The sequence below is a fragment of the Myotis lucifugus genome, unplaced genomic scaffold (assembly GCF_000147115.1).
Source record: "Myotis lucifugus unplaced genomic scaffold, Myoluc2.0 scaffold_54, whole genome shotgun sequence".
NCBI classification, from domain to species: domain Eukaryota; kingdom Metazoa; phylum Chordata; class Mammalia; order Chiroptera; family Vespertilionidae; genus Myotis; species Myotis lucifugus.
The window spans coordinates 5,211,634-5,231,923 of NW_005871102.1; the positions used below are offsets into that span (position 1 = coordinate 5,211,634).

General features: G+C 39.1%; 1 protein-coding gene across 2 annotated transcripts in view; it reads right to left on the bottom strand.

The window, feature by feature from the left end:
• ACBD6 (acyl-CoA binding domain containing 6) overlaps positions 1-13,072 on the bottom strand; it is a 126,729-nt gene extending 113,657 nt beyond the window's left edge. For both annotated transcript variants that reach the window (XR_002829337.1, XM_006088971.3), the window contains exons 1-3: positions 12,525-13,072; positions 5,408-5,472; positions 2,362-2,458 (exon numbers count right to left, since the gene is read on the bottom strand). Coding sequence is in view for 1 of the 2 variants with exons in the window: in XM_006088971.3 (XP_006089033.1) it covers positions 2,362-2,458; positions 5,408-5,472; positions 12,525-12,746 (384 nt within the window). In the remaining variant the exon portion in view is untranslated. The remainder of the gene's footprint in view (positions 1-2,361; positions 2,459-5,407; positions 5,473-12,524) is intronic.
• Positions 13,073-20,290: the final 7,218 nt, after the last annotated feature.

Consider the following 20,290-nt stretch of genomic DNA (forward strand, 5'->3'; position numbering starts at 1 on the left):
GGCGTGCAGGAGGTAGCCAATCAATGATTCTCTCTCATCATTGATGTTTCTCTCTCTCCCTCTCCCTTCCTCTCTGAAACCAATTAAAAAAAAAATAAAAAATATATATATATAGAAAACCTAGCGGGTGAAATTAGGAAAAGGATACTTTCATAGTAGTCTAAAAGTAATCTCCCCACAAATTACTTACTAATTACAAAGGGAAAATAGGGACTTTACAGTTGAGAAATCTGGCAGACACCACCTTAGGCAAGTGGTCAAAGTTAACATAACCAACATTGGGACAAAGAGACATCATGGTTCTCTTGGTAGAATGTACTGAGAGAGACACAATTCTGTGGTATTCCCCCTAAAAATGTATGATCTGAACCTAATTATGAAGAAACATCAGACAAATCCAAAACAGACATTCTACAAAATGACTGGCCTATACTCCTCAAAAATATCAATCAAAAAGGAAAAGTTGAGAAATTGCTCTATATCAGTGATGGCGAACCTTTTGAGCTCGGCGTGTCAGCATTTTGAAAAACCCTAACTTAACTCTGGTGCTGTGTCACATATAGAAATTTTTTGATATTTGCAACCATAGTAAAACAAAGACTTATATTTTTGATATTTATTTTATATATTTAAATGCCATTTAACAAAGAAAAATCACCCAAAAAAATGAGTTCGTGTGTCACCTCTGACACGCGTGTCATAGGTTCGCCATCACTGCTCTAGATCAAAGGAGATTAAAGATACAGGACCACTGGATGATATGCATGATTCTGGATTGTATGATGAATCAGAATTTTAAAAAATAATTACAAAGGACATTTTTAGATAGATAAATTTGAGTATGAACTATGAGTTTGCCAATAATACCTAATCAATGTTAACATTCCTGACTTTGAGAAAGAACTGTTGTACACTGTTGGTGGGAATGTAAATTGGTATAACCATGACAGGAAACAGTATGTAGGTTCCTCAAAACATTAAAAACATAGCTCCTGTATGATTCAGCAACACCCCTTCTGGGTATATATCTAAAGGAAATATAATCAGGATCTCAAAGAGATATCTGCACTACCATGTTCACTGCAGCATGGTTTGCAATAGCCACGATATGAAAACAATTTAAGTGTCCATCTATGAATGGATAAGATGTAGTTTATATATATAATGAAATATTATTCAGAAATGAGAAAAAAGTAAATCCTGCCCCCCTGGTCGTTCCGGAAGGTCATCCCAGAAGGTCGTTCTGCTGTCTGGTCTAGTTAGCATATTAACTCTTTATTATATAGGATATTTGTGTGCAAACTTGTTTTATAAAAGGTATTAATAAAATGGTATATTTCTGAGAATACTCATGTACATCGAAAACATCAGGAAATGTTTCAATGGCACCCAAATCACATTATCAAAGATATCTGTCCCACTTTGAACTCACAGTTACGATATACTTTTACATGTCATAATATATAATCTTTAAGGTTCCTCATAACTCTGACATTTTAAGAATTTGTGATTAATGGAACAAAATTCCTTCATACTAGTAATTAATATGTACCCATGAAATAACTTATTATCAGAAACACTGAAAATTGCTGAATTCATTCACTGCTGAAAAGTTTGGCCTAAATATTTCTATTGAAAAGAAATACATTCAATTTGTATTTTCGACATGGCAATGATCCAGCCTTTATCCCACTGAAACACCTGCCAACCATGGCTTTAAAAATTTTAAAATAAAGTAGCAACTCCACCTTTAATAAATTCTTTATAAATGTTCTCCAATAAGTACACTAGAAAAAGAGTGTTTAAAGTGAACAATATCCAATGCCCCCAAAGTCCAAATCTCTGCTTCCACTGGATTCCCTAGTACTTGGATGTTATTGTTTTATACGATTAATCATATTTCGGTATGTTTCATCTTCTCTAATATACTTTAAACCACATAAAGGCAGAAGCATGTTATTCATAGTTTATTCCTATCAATAATCATTTTGTACTTGCACAGTAGGGGCTCAAAAAAAAACAAACCCTAAGAGATACCTACCATTTCTTAATAGTGATGAATTAATGTTAAACTCTTTCAAATTCTGAAATAAATTGAGTTTTTACATGGTTGAAATTATTGCTATGCTTTTTTAAAAGTCTCTACAATTCAGAGATGTTCTCAGTATCAGTAGCTGGTTATATTAATGTTTAAGCAATCGTATTTTTAGATAGATAAATATTGCAATAAATTTAGAATCTTTTGATTAGAGAAAGTAAACTTTAAGAATGTTACTTAAACGTAAGTTTAGATTTAAACAGTTATTTGAGAGAAAGATGATATGTTTTTGGAAAGCATTATTTATAATCATTAAGTCTTACCTGAGTATTCCAACCTGGATCTAATTTTTTAACTGCTGCAATATACTCCTGCATTGCTTGGCTCGGGCTGGAATCACCAAGTGCTTTCCATGCTTCCCTAGAATATCCCAAACAACCCATCATTAAGTATATAAGTAACACAAACAGCATGTTTCTTAAAAAATTGGCATACACATTTTACAGGTCTGGGGATACAGATATAATAAGCCATAGACGAGCCTCTCTTTTTGTATTTACTTTGGTCTACACCAGGGGTTCTCAACCTGTGGGTCGTGACCCCTTTGGGGTCGAATGACCCTTTCACAGGGGTCGCCTAAGACCATCAGAAAACACATATATAATTACATATTGTTTTTGTGATTAATCACTATGCTTTAATTATGTTCAATTTGTAACAATGAAAATACATCCTGCATATCAGATATTTACATTACGATTCATAACTAGCAAAATTACAGTTATGAAGTAGCAACGAAAATAATTTTATGGTTGGGGGTCACCACAACATGAGGAACTAACTGTATTAAAGGGTCGCGGCATTAGGAAGGTTGAGAACCACTGGTCTATACAGATCTTCTCACCACACCTAAGGAACCTTTATACAATTTTTTCTAATCACCTTCTCCCATGAAATCTTAGTAGTCCAGATATATTGCATATCTGTTGAATTTTGTAAGACCACAAACCATTGTAATATCTAAGATTTTATAACTACCCAAAACCAACTTTCACACCCCTGTTGAAAATGTCTGATCTGTATATAGACCAATACAAGTAGTTGCCATCTTATAACATAACTGTGCTTACATTTCGGTAACATGGAAACTAGTCATCATACAAAACAACATTCCCTGGAAAAATGCCTCAAACTTCTTATTTGAGATGTATATTTAAGCCCAGAGTAATATTTTCGTTTTCTTTTCTGCAAGCTGCCACAACAGGCTCCTTCTTGGTTTTTCCCTGCCGATTCTACTTCCACCAGGAAGTAAACCTACTGATCCACTGTGAACCAGAACTCAGACACACATTTTCTTAACCACCTTCCTGCTCCTCTGAGGAAGAGAATACCTTTCTGAGATTCCTAAATTTATTTTAACTGAATCTCTTGAGAGTTCCTTGTATATATCCTAACACTTTACTCATAAATATATCAGTATATATCAAACTGAGGAAATTTAACATCAATACAATAAAATTTCCCTGATTTGCCAATAATTTCCTTCATATCTTTCTTCTCCTAGACCAGGAGCCAATCAAGATTCATACACAGCATTGAGTTTCATGTATCTTTAGCCTTTTCTATCTTCCATGATATTGATATTTTTAAGAATCCCAACATGCTGTTTTATAAAATATCCCTCCATTTGGACTTAAATGATTGTCCCCTCACCAAAGAGTGTTCATAGCAAAAGCAATTAATCATGATTAGAATCAGGTTAAATATTTTGTCAAGAGCAATACATGGGTGACATGTCCTTCACAGTGCATTCCGTCAGAGGGCACGATATCAGATTGTCCCATCATCGGTGATAAGACTGAGGACTTGGTAAAAGCAGTATCTCCCATTTTCTTCTTTGTAATTAATAAGTAAATTGTGGGTAAGTATGAATAAAAATTGCTCCCCAATAGTTTTTCATCTCCTGGTTTTAGCATCCAATTTAGATTCTTGCCTGAATTATATTAGAGTGGTTGTAAAATCTAAACTTTGTAAAATTGTTTAAAAATTAAAACAGAGAAAAATAATGAAGTTATAAATTGTCATAAATTTTTTAAAAAGCACACCTCACAATTAAAAATTATGTCAGGTATTCTCTACAACAGTAATAAAGCGCAGTCGGAGAACTACTCGTTATCACCAGCAAAGAAACCTTGGGTCGGAATGAAAATCAAAGCATGTGTTCTTCACTGAGATGTCCTACAGTACACACACAAACAGGTCAGCAGAACCAAGCAGTGTGCTTGATGCCGTAACTCAGTGGTTCTCAACCTTCTGGCCCTTTAAATACAGTTCCTCATGTTGTGACCCAACCATAAAATTATTTTTGTTGCTACTTCATAACTGTAATGTTGCTACTGTTATGAATTGTAATGTAAATATCTGATATGCAGGATGGTCTTAGGCGACCCCTGTGAAAGGGTCGTTTGACAGCCAAAGGGGTTGCGACCCACAGGTTGAGAACCGCTGCCGTAACTGATTTACATTTGGCTTCAAGCTCGGCCTCTCCTAACGGCTGGGTAATGGACAGTTCAGACAGGCAACCTGTCCAGGAGACCACATTTTGAGCAGCACTGCTCTAGAAGGTAAAATTACAATTCATGTTTAGCACTTCTCTCTACAACCATATTTCATTTTTTTAAAAACCCTACCCTCTATACATTTAATTCCAGGGCTAATGCTTCAAAGTTCTTTCTGCTATAACTAAGGTTCCCTATTGTATGCAGTTCCTCTTTTTTCATTTAGGCAAGGTAAGAGGAAATAAGGCTTCATACGCTAAGAGGGAACCTCTGAATTACAAGCAAAAAAACTGGGAGGGTATAATCCTTTTACATATTCAGTAAAGAAGTGAATTAAGTAAGCATCTGGGTTTTTTTCCCCTTCTTCCCAAAAGGTTATGGTCAGCACTTCCTTCCTGTGTTGGGTGGGGCAAGGAACAGAAAAGCACTAGAGATGAGATAAAACAAGGTCGGGGAAAAGAGTAAGGACTGGGGATTCACCTGCTCTTCTCAGAGGAAGAAGTGGGGACTGTATGACAGGAAAGGGAAATCTCCAGCAATAGCTCACATGGTCACTCTCTAAGAAGCTATTCTTACGTAAGGAATGTATTTCTGCTGTAAACTACTTACATACCAACATTATGGCATATGAATCCTTTAGGAGACTTAGCTAAAATCGGATTCTTTTAATCTCTCTCTCAACTGCCTGCCCTTATCAGTCTACGGCAGGGAGATTAATATAAAAATAATTCTTTAATCTGCTCATCCATTTCTAATTCCTAAACACCTAAACCATTTCCAACAACCCCAATAGAGTCCAATAATTTCTTACCATTTTTGCTTTCCTTCAAAATCAAAGAAGCCTGGTTTCGGAGTATTGCAATTTCCAACTTTGACCTAAATGAAGAGGGAGAAAATCAAGAACTTATTTTTCAAAGAAATGCCAGAGAAACTTTTTTATTTTCAAAGCTATTATGTGTACTTAGTAACTACTGGTTAGAAAATATTTGCACCTGTATAGGATAACAAAATTTAACATTTTTTGCAAAAGCAAACAAAAAAACTTTAAATATAGGCTGGTTTTGCTTACTGCATAAAACAATTTATCTAATACTATAATACATTTAAAAATCTGGATGAAAGCCCTAGCTGGTTGGCTCAGTGGATAGAGCATCAGCCTGCAGACTGAAGGGTACTGGGTTCAATTCCGGTCAAGGGCACATGCCTGGGTTGCAGGCTCAATCCCCAGTAGGGGGCATGCAGAGGCAGCCAATCTATTCTCTTTCATCATTGATGTTTTTCTCTCTCTCTCTCCCCCTTCCTCTCTGAAATCAATAAAAATATATTTTTAAAAATATGGGTGAAAAACAGTTACATTCCTGTTAATAGACAAATTATATATGACAAATTATAAATATAGATTATGCAATCCTAATTACTACTTATAATACAGAACAATTTTAAAGTTTGCAATAAACAAACTTTAAAGTACAATTATCACAATTCATAATATTGTTCATTTATACTGATGCTCATAACACTATAACATTTTATCTCTCCCAAATTCCAGGATAAAACACAGTATTTTTAAAGTGCCCTATTATGAAACTAATCAATATAAATTTATTTTGGAGGCTGTGCAAAAAATTTCAAGGGTTTCTCAACAATATAAATTCTATCTATTCCATAATAATCTTTTCTGTTTGTGGTCAATACTTACTTTTAATCCAATTAAACTATACAGTAATTAGCTTCATTGTGAATAAACATAAATGAAATTCACACAAGTGCAGAATTCACTATCCGGCCCCTGATTCCTACCGCCAGAAGTGATCTCCCTTTCTGATAAACTCTCATAGCACTTATTCTGTATGATACAATCTATGACAGTATTTTTCGCTTTTTGTTAGAAAGTTTTGTGTAAAGTCTCATCCTTCTATTAGAATACAGCCTGCAAGAAACCCAGGCACAGGGGACTGAATGTGTGTAAGTGATTTAACTCAATCATTGCACCTAATATAGTGCCTAACTTAAGGTAAACATGCTTGTTGACTATAGAATGAATAGTATTAAGCAGGTGTTCAACAAAACACCTACTTTCCCTAATGCTAAATATCCAATCTGATCCCAATCCACTTCTCAGGGATCTTCTCACTAACTCCTATTACTCTTCTACACTTGAATTTTGCTAAAATCAAAATGATGGTCTACTTGCTAACCAGACTGCTAACTCACTGCGCCCTATGGATTTTTATTGAGTTTTGCTCAATGTAGTAATTCCCCTCACCACAAATGCCTTCCCTGAGCTTTCCAAAATGCTACACCTCCTACTCAAGGTTCAGATTCTAAGAACACTTTCAGTCCACAATGATCCCATCCATCTCTGAAATCATAACAATTATCATCCCTATCATTTGCTTAGCAATTTGTCACAATCTGATTATTAAAATGTACACTTACACAGCAGCAGCCGTTATGAAGGGACACAGGTGAGAGAGAAGCAGCTGCATTTGGTGTGTGAAAGCTCCACCCATGTTATATCAAACAAGCCACACAACAATCCCTTTAGGTTTGCCATTACAAACACCTTTTATAAATGAGCACAGAGCAGCTGAGGAGGGTTGTTTCGGTTTACACATTAGTAAATCCTAATCAGTAGTCAGAGTTTGAATCCAGGACTGTTTGACTCCACAGTCCAATACAGTGGGGCCTTGACTTACGAGTTTAATTCGGTCCGAGACTGAGCTCGTTAAGGAGCTCGTTAACTCAAATTACTCTATCAACTCAATGCAAAAAATCGGCGGAGAGACAACTGGTATCTCAAAAAACTCGTTAGTCGGGACACTCGTAAGTCAAGGCCCCACTGTATTCCTTTACTGTAACATTGTTATATATGTTACACAGAATCTAGGCTTCAGTTCTGGCATCTCTAAAATCACCTGAACTACTGAAATGATAGAAATATGAAATGAGATGAACTATTGGACATTATAAGGATAGTTATTATTATTATTGTTGTTTTTAACCAGACATCAGCCAGAGGCAGAAACAAAGGCTAAATCTATTCTCCATTTCTCCAACATTAATACAAGTCTCAGCCAGACACGTGGTCATCCATATAGCCATGCAACTCTTGCCCAGGCACAGGGAACTGAATGTGTGTAAAAATTATATAAATATCTTTCTTAAAAAAGAAAAAAAGGCTTGTCCTTCCCTTTCCCTTTGCCCGGGCTAAATCATGCATGTGCTGATGGTGAGCTATCTCGGGCCATGGACAGAGGATCTTAGGGCAGCAGTTCTCAAACTTTTCGATCTCATGATCCCTTTACACTCTTAGAAACTGAGGATCCCAAAGAGCTTTTGTTTATGTGGGTTATAGCTACTGATATTTAGAAGATCCCCGAGAAGTGGACTGGGGTCAGATTGGATATTTAGCATTAGGGAAAGTAGGTGTTTTGTTGAACACCTGCTTAAAACACATTTAAAAAATATGTATTAATTCACTTAAAAATAATAAACCCATATGTTAACATAACAAAATTTTATAAAAAATAACCATCAGTATAAAGCAAAAAAAAATTTAATAAAAAAGGTGACACTGTTTTACATTCTGCAAATCTCTTTAATGTCTGCCTTAATATATTCTCAAAAATCTACTTCTGCATTCAATATACTGCAACATGTTGCTTTCGTTGATGTATATGAAGAAAATTCAGCTTCCCACAGATATGCTCCTAGAAAAGAAAGGTATTTTAGCAGCATTTTCAGATAATTGTGAATATTCTTCTTTGATGCCACACCAAAACTCAGTGACAGTTTCTTTAAGGTTAGTTGCAATCTGGAATCTGAAGTCATATGAATGAATTTTTCAGTTACATTAAAATCCATTGTTCTGACTTGCACTTTGAAAGGTTTTTATATTCACACATAACTTGTAACATTACTCCATGCAATATTTAGGAAACATGGTTACTAAGTTATGCAGACCTTCCAAATGTTGACACATTTCCCTATACAACAGCAAAAGTTCACAATCATTAAAATCACCACTAATATCATAAAAGTGTTTCAGTATTAGGAAGCTGTCAAGCTCCTGTGGCAGATTTTCCAAATTCCTAATTTTCACTTGAAGGCTCAAATGTTCGCATTGGCAACAAATACTGTCAGTTGTTTTCCATAAAGTGATAGGCTCACTTGAATCATTTTCAAGAAACTTTTTGCTAAATCAGTGGTTCTCAACCTTGGCTGCACATTAGAATCACCTGGGAATCTTTTTAAAATCCTGATTTCTGGGCCTCATCCTCCGGAAATTGTTTCTTTGTTACTAATGTTGTGGCCCCACCCCATAACAAAGAAACAGAATTTCCAGAGGATGAGGCCCAGAAATCAGGATTTTAAAAAGATTCCCTGCCCTAGCCGGCTTGGCTCAGTGGATAGAGCGGCTTGGCTCAGTGGATAGAGCATCGGCCTGAAGACTGAAGGGTCCCAGGTTCGATTCCGGCCGAGGGCACATGCCTGGGTTTCCGGCTCGTTCCCCAGTAGGGGGTGTGCAGGAGGCAGCCAATCAGTGATTCTCTCTCATCACTGATGTTTCTGTCTCTCTCTCCTTCTCCCTTCCTCTCTGAAATCAATAAAGAAATATATTTTTTTTAAAAAAGAAAAGATTCCCAGGTGATTCTAATGTGCAGTCAAGGCTGAGAACCACTGTGCTAAATGCTCACATCTGAATAAGCATAGTTTATCTGTGAGTTGTTCTATTAAGTAAAAGTGATGTTTAATTAAAAAGTGGATAGCTCAGTTTGCAACTCAAAAATTACATAAGTGGTTTTCCTCGAAATAGCCAACATAATTCAGTCTGCAGCAAGAGAGCTTTGTGTGTACCCCCTTTCATCATACACGATATTAAAGAGACTTATGCTCAAGTTCATATTTAATAAAAACCAATAATTTTTACTGCTTCAACAAAGACATTTTTAAGTGAAACTGGCTTTTTTTTTTTTACTCTGAGTGCATGGTGGCAAAGAAATATGACTACTAGTACTATTTACTGCCAGTGTCTTCATTCATTCTAATGCATCAGCAGTTTTATCCACCATGACAGCACAGAAAAAAGGCAAAGAGTGTCTTAGTATTATTATGAAAATAGTATGATCTTACAGATCCCCTGAGAAAATCTCAGGCATTCTCTGGGGTCTACAGACCATAATTTGAGAACTGCTGCCTTGGGGAATGGCTGAGCTACAAGATAGAAAAAGACCAAGCCCCTGGACGATCGCATGAGGCAGAACCACCCTACCAGTCCTAGATCAACTACCTCCAGACCATTATGTGAGCTGAAAAGAAAAGTCCAGCAGCTGCCCTGTATCCCAACTGACACAGAGCTTTTGTATCCCAAAATTCAGTTCTGGATCCAGAAAAGACTGAGAAAATAAAACTATAGGATTTTAGGACACCATGAGCAGCAGTTTCCAAATCATTAGATAATGAATCATAAACTATAGAGTTATAAAACATACCACTTTAACAGAGCATCTAAACCAGGGGTCCTCAAACCCGTGGGCCACATGCAAATACAAATATTGTATTTGTTCCCGTTTTGTTTTTTTACTTCAAAATAAGATATGTGCAGTGTGCATAGGAATTTGTTCATAGTTTTTTTTTTAAACTATAGTCCGGCCCTCCAACGGTCTGAGGGACAATGAACTGGCCCCCTGTTTAAAAAGTTTGAGGACCCCTGAATTCTAAACTGTTTTCTCTGATATATATAACATATCCAGTGCCCTTGAAACAGAATATTTCAACAAAGGTTGCCAATGGTGAATGCCAATGAATCAAGTGTACCCAGGTTAAAGTAGGAGGACATGAGTAGTCTAACTTGTGCTAGTGCTGAAGGCTCCTGAACAATGAAGCCAAAAGGAATTAGAAATTTTTATTGTCCTATTGTTTTTATAGGTGTCAATTAGTTATCTTTTGCTGGGAGAATGTAGGCTAGTGCACACACAAAAAACCCAAAACACCCTGTTAATTGGTGTGACCTTTTGGAAATGTCACTAAAAGATGATTTTGGAGCCATAAGTGTATTTGAAACTATAAGAGCTATTAGGTAAGTTTAAAGCTATACCTGAGAAAAAAAAGTTCATATCTTTGCTCATTTTTATTACCTTCCTGCTGACAACCTTACCTCATTCAGCCCAAAGTACAAAATGTAAGTATTTTACGAGAAATTTTCCACCATGCAGAATTATACTGTAGACTTTCAACTTTATTATTCTATCAAAGATGCTACTTTTAACAGTCTCAGAATTCTGTTAAAAATAAGTTATTTAGAGGATATTGAGGAAAACTGTATCCCAATGTCATATCTAAGTAAGCATAATCTTATTCTCTAATAATGAAGGATTTTATTTTCCAGATACAGAATATCTCTAGACACCCTAACATCAAGCTCTTGAAAGGGCGAGGGACACGCCTCTTCCAGACTATCTGGATGAAGTGAGCACACCTGAGACAGGTGACTGCAGCTCACTGATGACTTAGAAATCAAATCTTCAATAATGATGACACTAATATCAATAATAAAGGTATGTCCTAGAAAGAATGTTCTCTAGGGAATTTGGAGAAAATGAGTCTTATACTGCCCAGAGAATCATCAGTTATACATATTACATACAATCCTAGCACAATATTCAATAAATTCTTGTTAAATAATCGGAAGTCTCCTTTTAATGTTACTTTAATGTAAGTGACCAAAGAGAAAATAGATATCCAGAACTTTTTACAAGAAAGAAAATTCCAAGGCCAATTCAGGGGCAATTTTCATTCAACACTATGATTTATACCACCTGTGTCTACAATTGTATCTCTCAGGTCAATTTAACTAATATTCATCAGTCTTCAAAAAAAAAGGCTCATCTCTATTCAGTATATTCAGCTGAAGAATATAGAGGGACCCCACCAGGTATTTAAAAAAAAATACAGGGAAAAATAGATACCAAGAGGCAAAGGACAAGTTTTTAAAACTTTAATAAAATAAAATGGGCTATTACCGAGCACTTCATTGCTTCCAGTGTTCTAAAAAACTGGAGTTTTCCTGAATTGTTATTCAATGCTTGTCAGCAAGTTTAAACCTAGACTCAAGTAAATTAGTAAGTCTCTTAAAGGTAAGTAGCACGATGCTCTTGCTTCTTTGCATTCCCTGTAGGCATAATACCCAGGTGTTTTGCACATAAAGATGCTAAGTATTTGTGGATTATGATAAAGCAATTATTTTTTCCTTCTGGTACCTAACTCAATATCTCTTTGAATGACATATTAAAAATGTCTGAAGTGATATTATTTTTATTTCCAAATAAAGTTCAGAGTCTTAGGATCAGGCGCTACAAGCTAGTTCTAGTTCTGACTGACTTATAGGCAAGTTACCTACTCTCTTAGCATATGCAGCCAAAACATGTCTACTGCATTTAGGGTTTTAAAAAAATCACAATAATAGGAAGTAATAACACGTTGTTTTGTATTGCATTGCCCTTTTTATTACAATCATATTCTTCTCTAGGATCTCACAATATGTTTTTTTAACCTTACAGCCATATGACCCTTTGGCAAGAGTGACTGACAAATCTGATTTTGTCATCCTCATTCTGTAACGGTTCTAAAGCTGGCAAAAGCTTAAGTGCAGCAAAGTCATTGAGCAAGTCAAGGAAGACATAGGAAAACTGTTAGTGTCCCGCTAAACATCACTCCCAGGAGAGCAGACAGGTCCTTTCCATGTCCGTAACGATGCTAATCTTTAAGGGATGATGAAAAAACAAACAACACACACACACACACACACACACACACACACACACTTCATTGCTAGCCATTTACCAAGCTTGCTTGCTATTAGTTTTTGTTGGAAAGGGAAGGCCTCTCGTCGCTCTCCCGCATCCTCCCCTTCGCCGCGATTTTACCTGCTTGTACCTGGCGTACAGGTACAGGAGCTGCTCCCTGCTGGCCACGTGAACCACGCTCTGCAGGTGCGCGGCCGCCTCCTCAAACAGCTCGGCCAGGCTCCGCGACGCCCCGCTCTCGGGGCTCGGGACGGACTCCACGTCACCGGAGTCGTCCCCCGAGCTCAGCTCTCCGCCGCTGTCGCCCGTGGTGGTCCCCGCGGACAGGAATGGAGAGGCCATGTGTCCGCTCGGTCCTCTCTCGGTCGGGAGTCACGCCCGGCTCGGGGGGCCTGGCCGCCCAGTCCGCGTCCGGAGCCCGCGCTGGCGTCGGACCCCAGCTCACTTCCTCCGCGCTCCCGCCCCTCACTCTGCCTCCTTCCCCTTCTCTCCCGGGGCGTTCGGGGCAGGTTCCGCCACTCTCAGGAAGCTCTCCCCTGCAGACCCCGTCTCCTCCCGCTTCCCGGGACTAACTGTGGGCTGGGGCGGCTGGGGCCCCTCCAGCCGCACGGGGGCCCGGGAGCAGCGCAGCCGGCCGGTCCTGAAGTGGAGGCGGCGTGCGGCGGGGGCGGGGGCGGGGGCGGGGCGACGTGAGCGCGGGCGGCGTGCACGCTGAGCACGCGCACGAGCACGCGCCCGGCTACGCTCGGCGCCGCTGGGGGTCACGTGCGTGGCTCCAGGCTCGGCGCCGCCCACTCTAGGGGGCTCGCGGGACCGCGTTGGGGAGATGCCGCTTGGGAAAATTGTCTTTAGTCATTTAGCTGAAGTTAGTCGCAAACTCCGGAACCTACTCAGAATAGGCCAGCGTGGGTAGGGGAAGGAGGCCTTCCGTTTGGTAGTGTAGCCATAGGGGCGGCGTCGCGGGAAACAGAGGTGAGGACTAAGGTTCCGCCCGCGCGCCCGCCTCATCCCTGCATCGGTTGTTGTCGGAGAGTTTGGCTTGAAGAAATAAAATGGAGCGCCTAGACTAGAGTCAAGCTGCTAAACTACCGAAATCAAGTAGGCTGCGTTATGGGGAAAGGATTCTGTTGTTTTTAACTGGCCTGCAAACGGAAACTTTGGAGCTTCCCAGTCCTGCGAAAACGCCTGCATACACATCAGACTCGCAGATACACGTCTGATAACGCCCTGGAGAGCAAACGAAAGAAGGTTCCAGGGTCACCCTCTGGAACCAAGCCAGAGGCTAAGAATGCAGGGCTGATTCTTCTCAAAAATGTACTTTTTACTGTAAGAACCCTCAGCTTTCCTGTTTTCTTCCGCCCAGGTGTATTGCTGGTTGAAACCTTGAATAAATCTTTATATTTTCTATCTAGCCAAAGCCTCCTCATTTCATTTACACTTAGCCGACAGGCTCTCACTTGAGCAATGAATGGAAAGTTGGGAGATGGAGCCTTCGCTGGCCCACGCTGTGTAGGTGATGGGTTGAGTCAGCTCCTCTCTTTGTCTCCATTGCGTGTCTGCAGAGCCCCCCCAGCTCTCAGAACCCCTCAGCACTTTGCCACTGTGCTTTGCAGATACTGTAAAGTGAAACAAAAAATAAAGTAAAATAGAGTTCTGTCCTAAAGGAACTTACAAAACTACAAAAGCTATAACATGATTATAATAGTTAACATTACTGAGTAGTTATTATGTCCTAAAACACACACACACACTATATTCCTTTAGTACACAGAACACTGTAATAAGCACCATCAGAATGGTACAGAGAAAGTGCCCCAACGACTGGTTATCCTTTGGGGTTAGGCTTTAGACAGGTGGGCAAGGGGGAAGGGTAGACAGGATGAGAGAACAATGAGAAAAGGCAGGCAGATGAGAAAGTTTGGATCAGGATTCAACAAACATTGCTTAAGTATTGTCCAAGTTCATTAAATACACACACGAGTAAAACCAATGAATCACGTAAGCAATAATCAATAAAAGTTTATTATGCACCCACCAAAAAGACAGTTTTCAAACCTGGAGCTCTCAAACACAGTGAGATTCAGAGGCTTCTATATATATAAAAGCCTAAGCGACCGACCGTTCAACCCTTTGACTGGTAGCTATGACACACACTGACCACCAGGGGCAGATGCTCAATGCACAGGCATGGAAACATGGGACAGACTGATGAATCTCAGAGGGAAGGGGGGAGGGCAGGAAGAGATTAACCAAAGATCTCATATGCATACTAGAGGCCCAGTGCACCCATGGGGTCCCTCGGTCTGGCCTGCAGGAATTGGGCCGAAACTGGCAGCCTGACATCGCCTGAGGGGTCCCAGATTTCGAGAGGGTGCAGGCCAGGGCCAGGGACCCCACCGGTGCATGAATCCAAGCACCAGGCCTCTAGTATTGTTATAAATTAGTCTACATAGTGTGGAGGCAGCAACTGCTTATTTGTCACAGTGATTGGTCATAATTAAAATTTTCTTAAATGAAAGAAAATTGCTTAGTGGCTACCTCATCAATTTGGGGGAACAATTTAAGTTTTGCTTATGATTTTCAAAGGTGTAAGCAAAGAGTGAATCAGGTCAAGTTAGCTTCATTTGCCTTGCAAAATAAGCTAAATTAGCTTTTCTTGTATGACTAAACTGGTTTTGTCTGCTCAGGGAATTTTCAAGTCTGGTCTCCATTTGAGGTTGATTTTAACCGTATCCAGGTGTACCACTCTTAGTCCCTGTCCTCAAGGCACTCACAATCCAGTCTAGGAATGACTGATGAACAAATTCTTGCAATTAAAAAGTGATAACTTACTGAATCCTCTACTGTTTAGGGGACTTCATTCCTACTACTTTAGCTAAGTAGAGTCATTTCCACTTAGATGTAGGAAATCAGCACAGAATGGTAAAGTAACTTGCCCAAGGCTGCACAACTAATGAGAGAGGCTAATAAGAGAAGTTAATAAGTAGAAAAAACCAATAAGAGAAGCTTCTGATATTCAGAAGCTGCCCTGGCACTCACAGCTAAGCCATGTTATTCTCCTATCAGATGGAAATAATTTCATGAAATACCAAGTTCAAACAAGGCCATTCTGAAAACATGCAGATCGATATGCACTCTCACGTCGGTGTTTCTCTCTCCCTTCCTCTCTCTCTAAAAATAAATAAACTAGTCTTTAAAAAAAATAATAAGACAAAACAGAGCACTCCACAAGTTTGCCTAAGCACAGACAAAAACAAAATCACTCTGCCAACCATAAAATACCAAACAACCCTTATCTTGGCCAAAATGGGTGATTACTACCTCTTTACTATTCCAGGTTTATTCTCCTCCTGGACTTCTCTCCCTATAGATAAGATTTATTAAGATGCCCAATCATAGTGTTGTCTCAGCTTTCTGACAGCATCCAATCAAGAGCAAATCCCCTTTGTCACCAACCAAAGCCCAAATCCTATAACGGCTTCCTTCTGAGCACCTTCTTACTCTGACCGCCCATGGTTCCCCATGGTGTGTTCTTCCTCACTGCAACAAGTCATAAGTACAACTTGGTTTACTACAGGTGCCTTCCTGGGGGTCTCCAGTGGGGGGGGGGGGGAAGGGGGGGAAGAGGGGGCATTGACACTTAAGAACCTTTGACTTCTTGAAGATTCAATTAAAACTCCAAAACTATCAGGATCGGGTGACTTTGAGGAAATAGATCTCTTACAATTAGTGTTCCCATTGAAGCATTTCTTGGGAACTGTGGGGAATTGTATATGTTTTTCTGAATCTCAGGAAAAATCACCCAAGAAATCAGAAAGGAGAAAGTATTACCATTCTGCTGGAATTAAAGTTTAACAATCAACCTAGAGGGGTTACAACGCAAAGGGATCCACTAACAAATTGAAAGCAATAGCAGGAAATGATAACACTTGGGAGTCCAAAGTGAGCCAGGGGAGAGAGCAGGCAGGAGAAAAGCGGTCAGGTTCTCATCAGTCTTACTTCTAAGGGTTGCCAGGTTGCATGTATGTTCAGAGCCCCATCTGCTGCTACCAGTGAGTCATTCCTGCAAATAAAATAAATATTATATGTATAGTATACTTTATATAAATTCCAGGAGTGATGTTCTGAGAAATAAGTTTTGGAGACAAAACAAGTCCTTAAACTGGCAATTTCTGTAAGTGATTCTGCATAGTGCTGTTCAAATTTGCTGAGCGATCTGAATGTTAGGTTACAAAGACTACTTACTATCCATAATGTTTGCCAGCATTTCCAATGCTTATATTCACTATCGGCTACAGTTCTTTGTAAATACTTTAACAGGAGACGTGGGAAGAGAAGAAGCTGTGAATGGCCATGTGAAATACTCCAACACAACATCCTGAACTAACCTGAAATCTGGATGAACAAAAGATGTATCTGTTTCGGTGCAAAACCAAGTTTGGGCAAGCAGAGAAAATATTTTCATTGAAAACTAACTGGACTGGATTTAGTATGATTCTGGGTTTGTGAATTATTGACACTTTTTACATTATGATCAAAATAGTCATTAATTTATCAATACTATGTTGATTCCTAATGTTTCAGACACAGTGATAAGCCCTAAGGGTAGCAGGATGAACAAGATTTTTCTTCCTCTCTCTCCCTCTACTCCAACCACGTGGGCCTCCTTATGGTTCTACAAACCAGGCACAATCCAGGACACTCCTGTCTTAGTGCCTTTACACTTGCTAGCCCCTCTTTCTGGAACACCCTATCCTCAGATATTTACATGGTTTATCCTCAACTCCGTCACGTCTTGCTCAAATATGACATTAGTCAAATCTCCTTTGGCTGCCCTATTAAAAATTGCAACCTCATCCTCACTAACACTGTCTATCCCACTTCTTTTTTTAATTTTTTTTAATTTTATTGATTTTTTACAGAGAGGAAAGGAGAGGGATAGAGAGCTAGAAACATTGATGAGAGAGAAACATCGATCAGCTGCCTCCTGCACACCCCCTACTGGGGATGTACCCACAACCAAGGTACATGCCCTTGACCGGAATCGAACCCGGGACCATTCAGTCCGCAGGCCGACGCTCTATCCACTGAGCCAAACCGGTCAGGGCTATCCCACTTCTTTAACATTTATCTCCACCTAACTACAATACATTTTACTCATTTACTATGTGATTTTTATAAGTTCCGTGAAGGCAGAGATTTTTGCCTGTTTTCAGCATTGCTGTATCCCCCAGACCTGACACATAGCTAAATCTTTACTGAATCAATAAATGGGTGAATGTATATAAAAGACACAGTAATCGTTCTTTAAGGGCTTACAAATGGAAAATGAATATTGGCAATAAAATATAACAAGTGAAGTGGAAAAGGCACACCAGACAGAAGAAGTAGCATGGGCAAAGAAAGGCACAATGGTATAAAAATAGCAAGCGATGTTGTTGGTTGTCACTTAACAATAAGAAAGATTCAATAAGCAAACAGCAGAAATATAGTTAGCTGTTTTTCTCTCTCACCCAGCATAAACTAAAAATTGGAATATATGTAACCTTCCCCTAAGAGGAAAAACCTTGTTTGACAAAGACGGCATTCTTTTTGCAGATATTAAAAGAATAACGTTCTTATAGGTCAGTGACTTATTTTGTCACTAAATCAAATTGACAGTATTTATATCTAGGACATAATCTTCTAGAAAAACCCATGGCCTTTAATCCAATGCTTTAAGCACATTAGGGAGACTCAAGCATACAGACAGATGAGCAGGTAGAGAGAGATATTAGACCGTATTATCTAATTTGCATAATCTTGAAGTTCATTTGAGCACCTTCAAATAAATAACCAGCAGGATTTTACTAAGTGCAAAAAAGCGGGGGAAGAACCACAACACGAAAATCAGACTCTTGATCTTGGAGTCTTTGTGCAATCTATATAATCAGCAAAGTTTGATTTTTAAAAATCACATCCTCAAGTTCTCAGGAATAGTGAAGTATTTCTTAGTAAAAATTAAGAAAAACTGTGATTAATTTTGAGACCATCTCAGAGAGGAGGTTTGATAATAGGTGACCGTAATCCAACACGAATAACAGAAAGTTCTGGGGGATGGGTTGGTGGGTTTGGAAACTAACTCTCTAGTAGAGTCTTGTGTAATGCTATGTATCATTACATGGATACAATTATAAGGGCAAATCACATGCCACAAAACACAACAGGATTAAATAAGCAAATCCTAGCATACTCTTAGATATTAGTCCCAAAGAGGTTCCATTTTGCTTGATAAATCTGGATCACAAAGCAGTACAGAAAATCAGTGGACTCAATTAAGAGCTTAGTTCTGGGTGACGTCTGGCCCACATTTGGAACATTTTGGTGGTGGTTGTTAATATAGTAGCTAGTACATTCATGGAGCTTAGTGAGTATTCTTTATTTGTAAATGTATTTTTAAAATTTCATATTTTTCTTTTGACTTGCTAAAAATTAATCCAAAAAATACTGACATTAATTGTGGGGAGCTGATATAGGGTTAAGCCTCGGACTGACCTGTGGGCAAAGTCACAAACAATTCCCAGTTTAGAGGGCACAGTCCTCTTAGCATAATTAGGCTTGACCTTATGAGGCTCTCTAGATCTTATCTGGGAAGCTAATGGGCTGAGGGAAGTGCAGGAAGTGTAACTATGGTCAAAACAAGTGAAACTCACAAGAACTGTGTAACTATAGAAACCACTACCTTGTTTACCTCTCCCTATAAAATAAAGGCTCAGCTTGCCTTGGGAGCTCTCCTTTTTCTCTGTGGCCTCAGCCAGGTACAGGGAAGATCCACGGAGACTAAGGAAGGCTAGAGAGTTCTGAACGCTGCCTCTGTGTAAAACATCCTTCGCCGACTCCGTCCACACCTTTGGGAACCCCTGGACTGCTGGGGCTAGCCCCCAGCATCTAATCTTTCAGGTACTGTAACACAGTAAAAAGTACTCAGGCTGGGGAGACGGATATCATCCTTGTCATCAAGTAACTTAAATTTTAGTTGGAGAAATAATGTTAGGATTCATGAAACAATCAAATAAGAAGTAAAATTAAGTGCTAAATCTTGTGATGCACATTGAAGTGAAGAATGCTAGGTGTTTTTAGCTAGCTGTCTTCCCCATAAAAATCCTTCAAACATTACGTGATTTGCTGTGGGCTTTTCATTTAGGCGAGTGACCAAGGGCATCTAACACCCCAGTCTTCCAAGCAGTCGGGGCCTTTTATATCTACTAAAACACACTGCGCTCAGAATTCATTAACTGGCAAGAGAGCTATTAGTCGATTGGCAGAAGCTAAAATGAACTGCTTGCATATGCATTAGAAGACAAGATGTTTAAGGGAAGTATCTTTGAACTTGAAAGTAAGAAACTAAACATTTTCTTATCCATCTCTGTAATCTTTTGGGAGAGGGGTACAGTTACTGGTTTGCAGAATAAAGGAGCCAGAAAATAAAAACATAACTGACATATTGTTTCTTTGTAAAATATAATTTCTTTCTATGAAAAGTAAGTCCTGTGAGATTGAGTCTCCTCTCTGGGTGGCTCAAGATTCCAGATGCCCATCATCTTGCTGGGCACCCGCAAAGTGGAAGCGTGATATACATATTGACCACATGATGGCGGCATAGAGCCGGGTTTGTTTTTCATCAGCGAGCCAGACTTGCAGGATTATCTTTGTCCTTTAGGTCTTTATGCTCAGGGAGCATAAGACCTTGCACGTCGTATGGCACAGTGAATGGAACAATTATATCTTAAAAAATAATAACAGCAGCCAAGCCCTAATTCTGTTTCTTCTTTAAACTTGGAACCCAAGGACTGAGAATGAAGAGGGAAACCGGCTTTGTTAAGATGTGCTTATTTTAAAAAAATGTT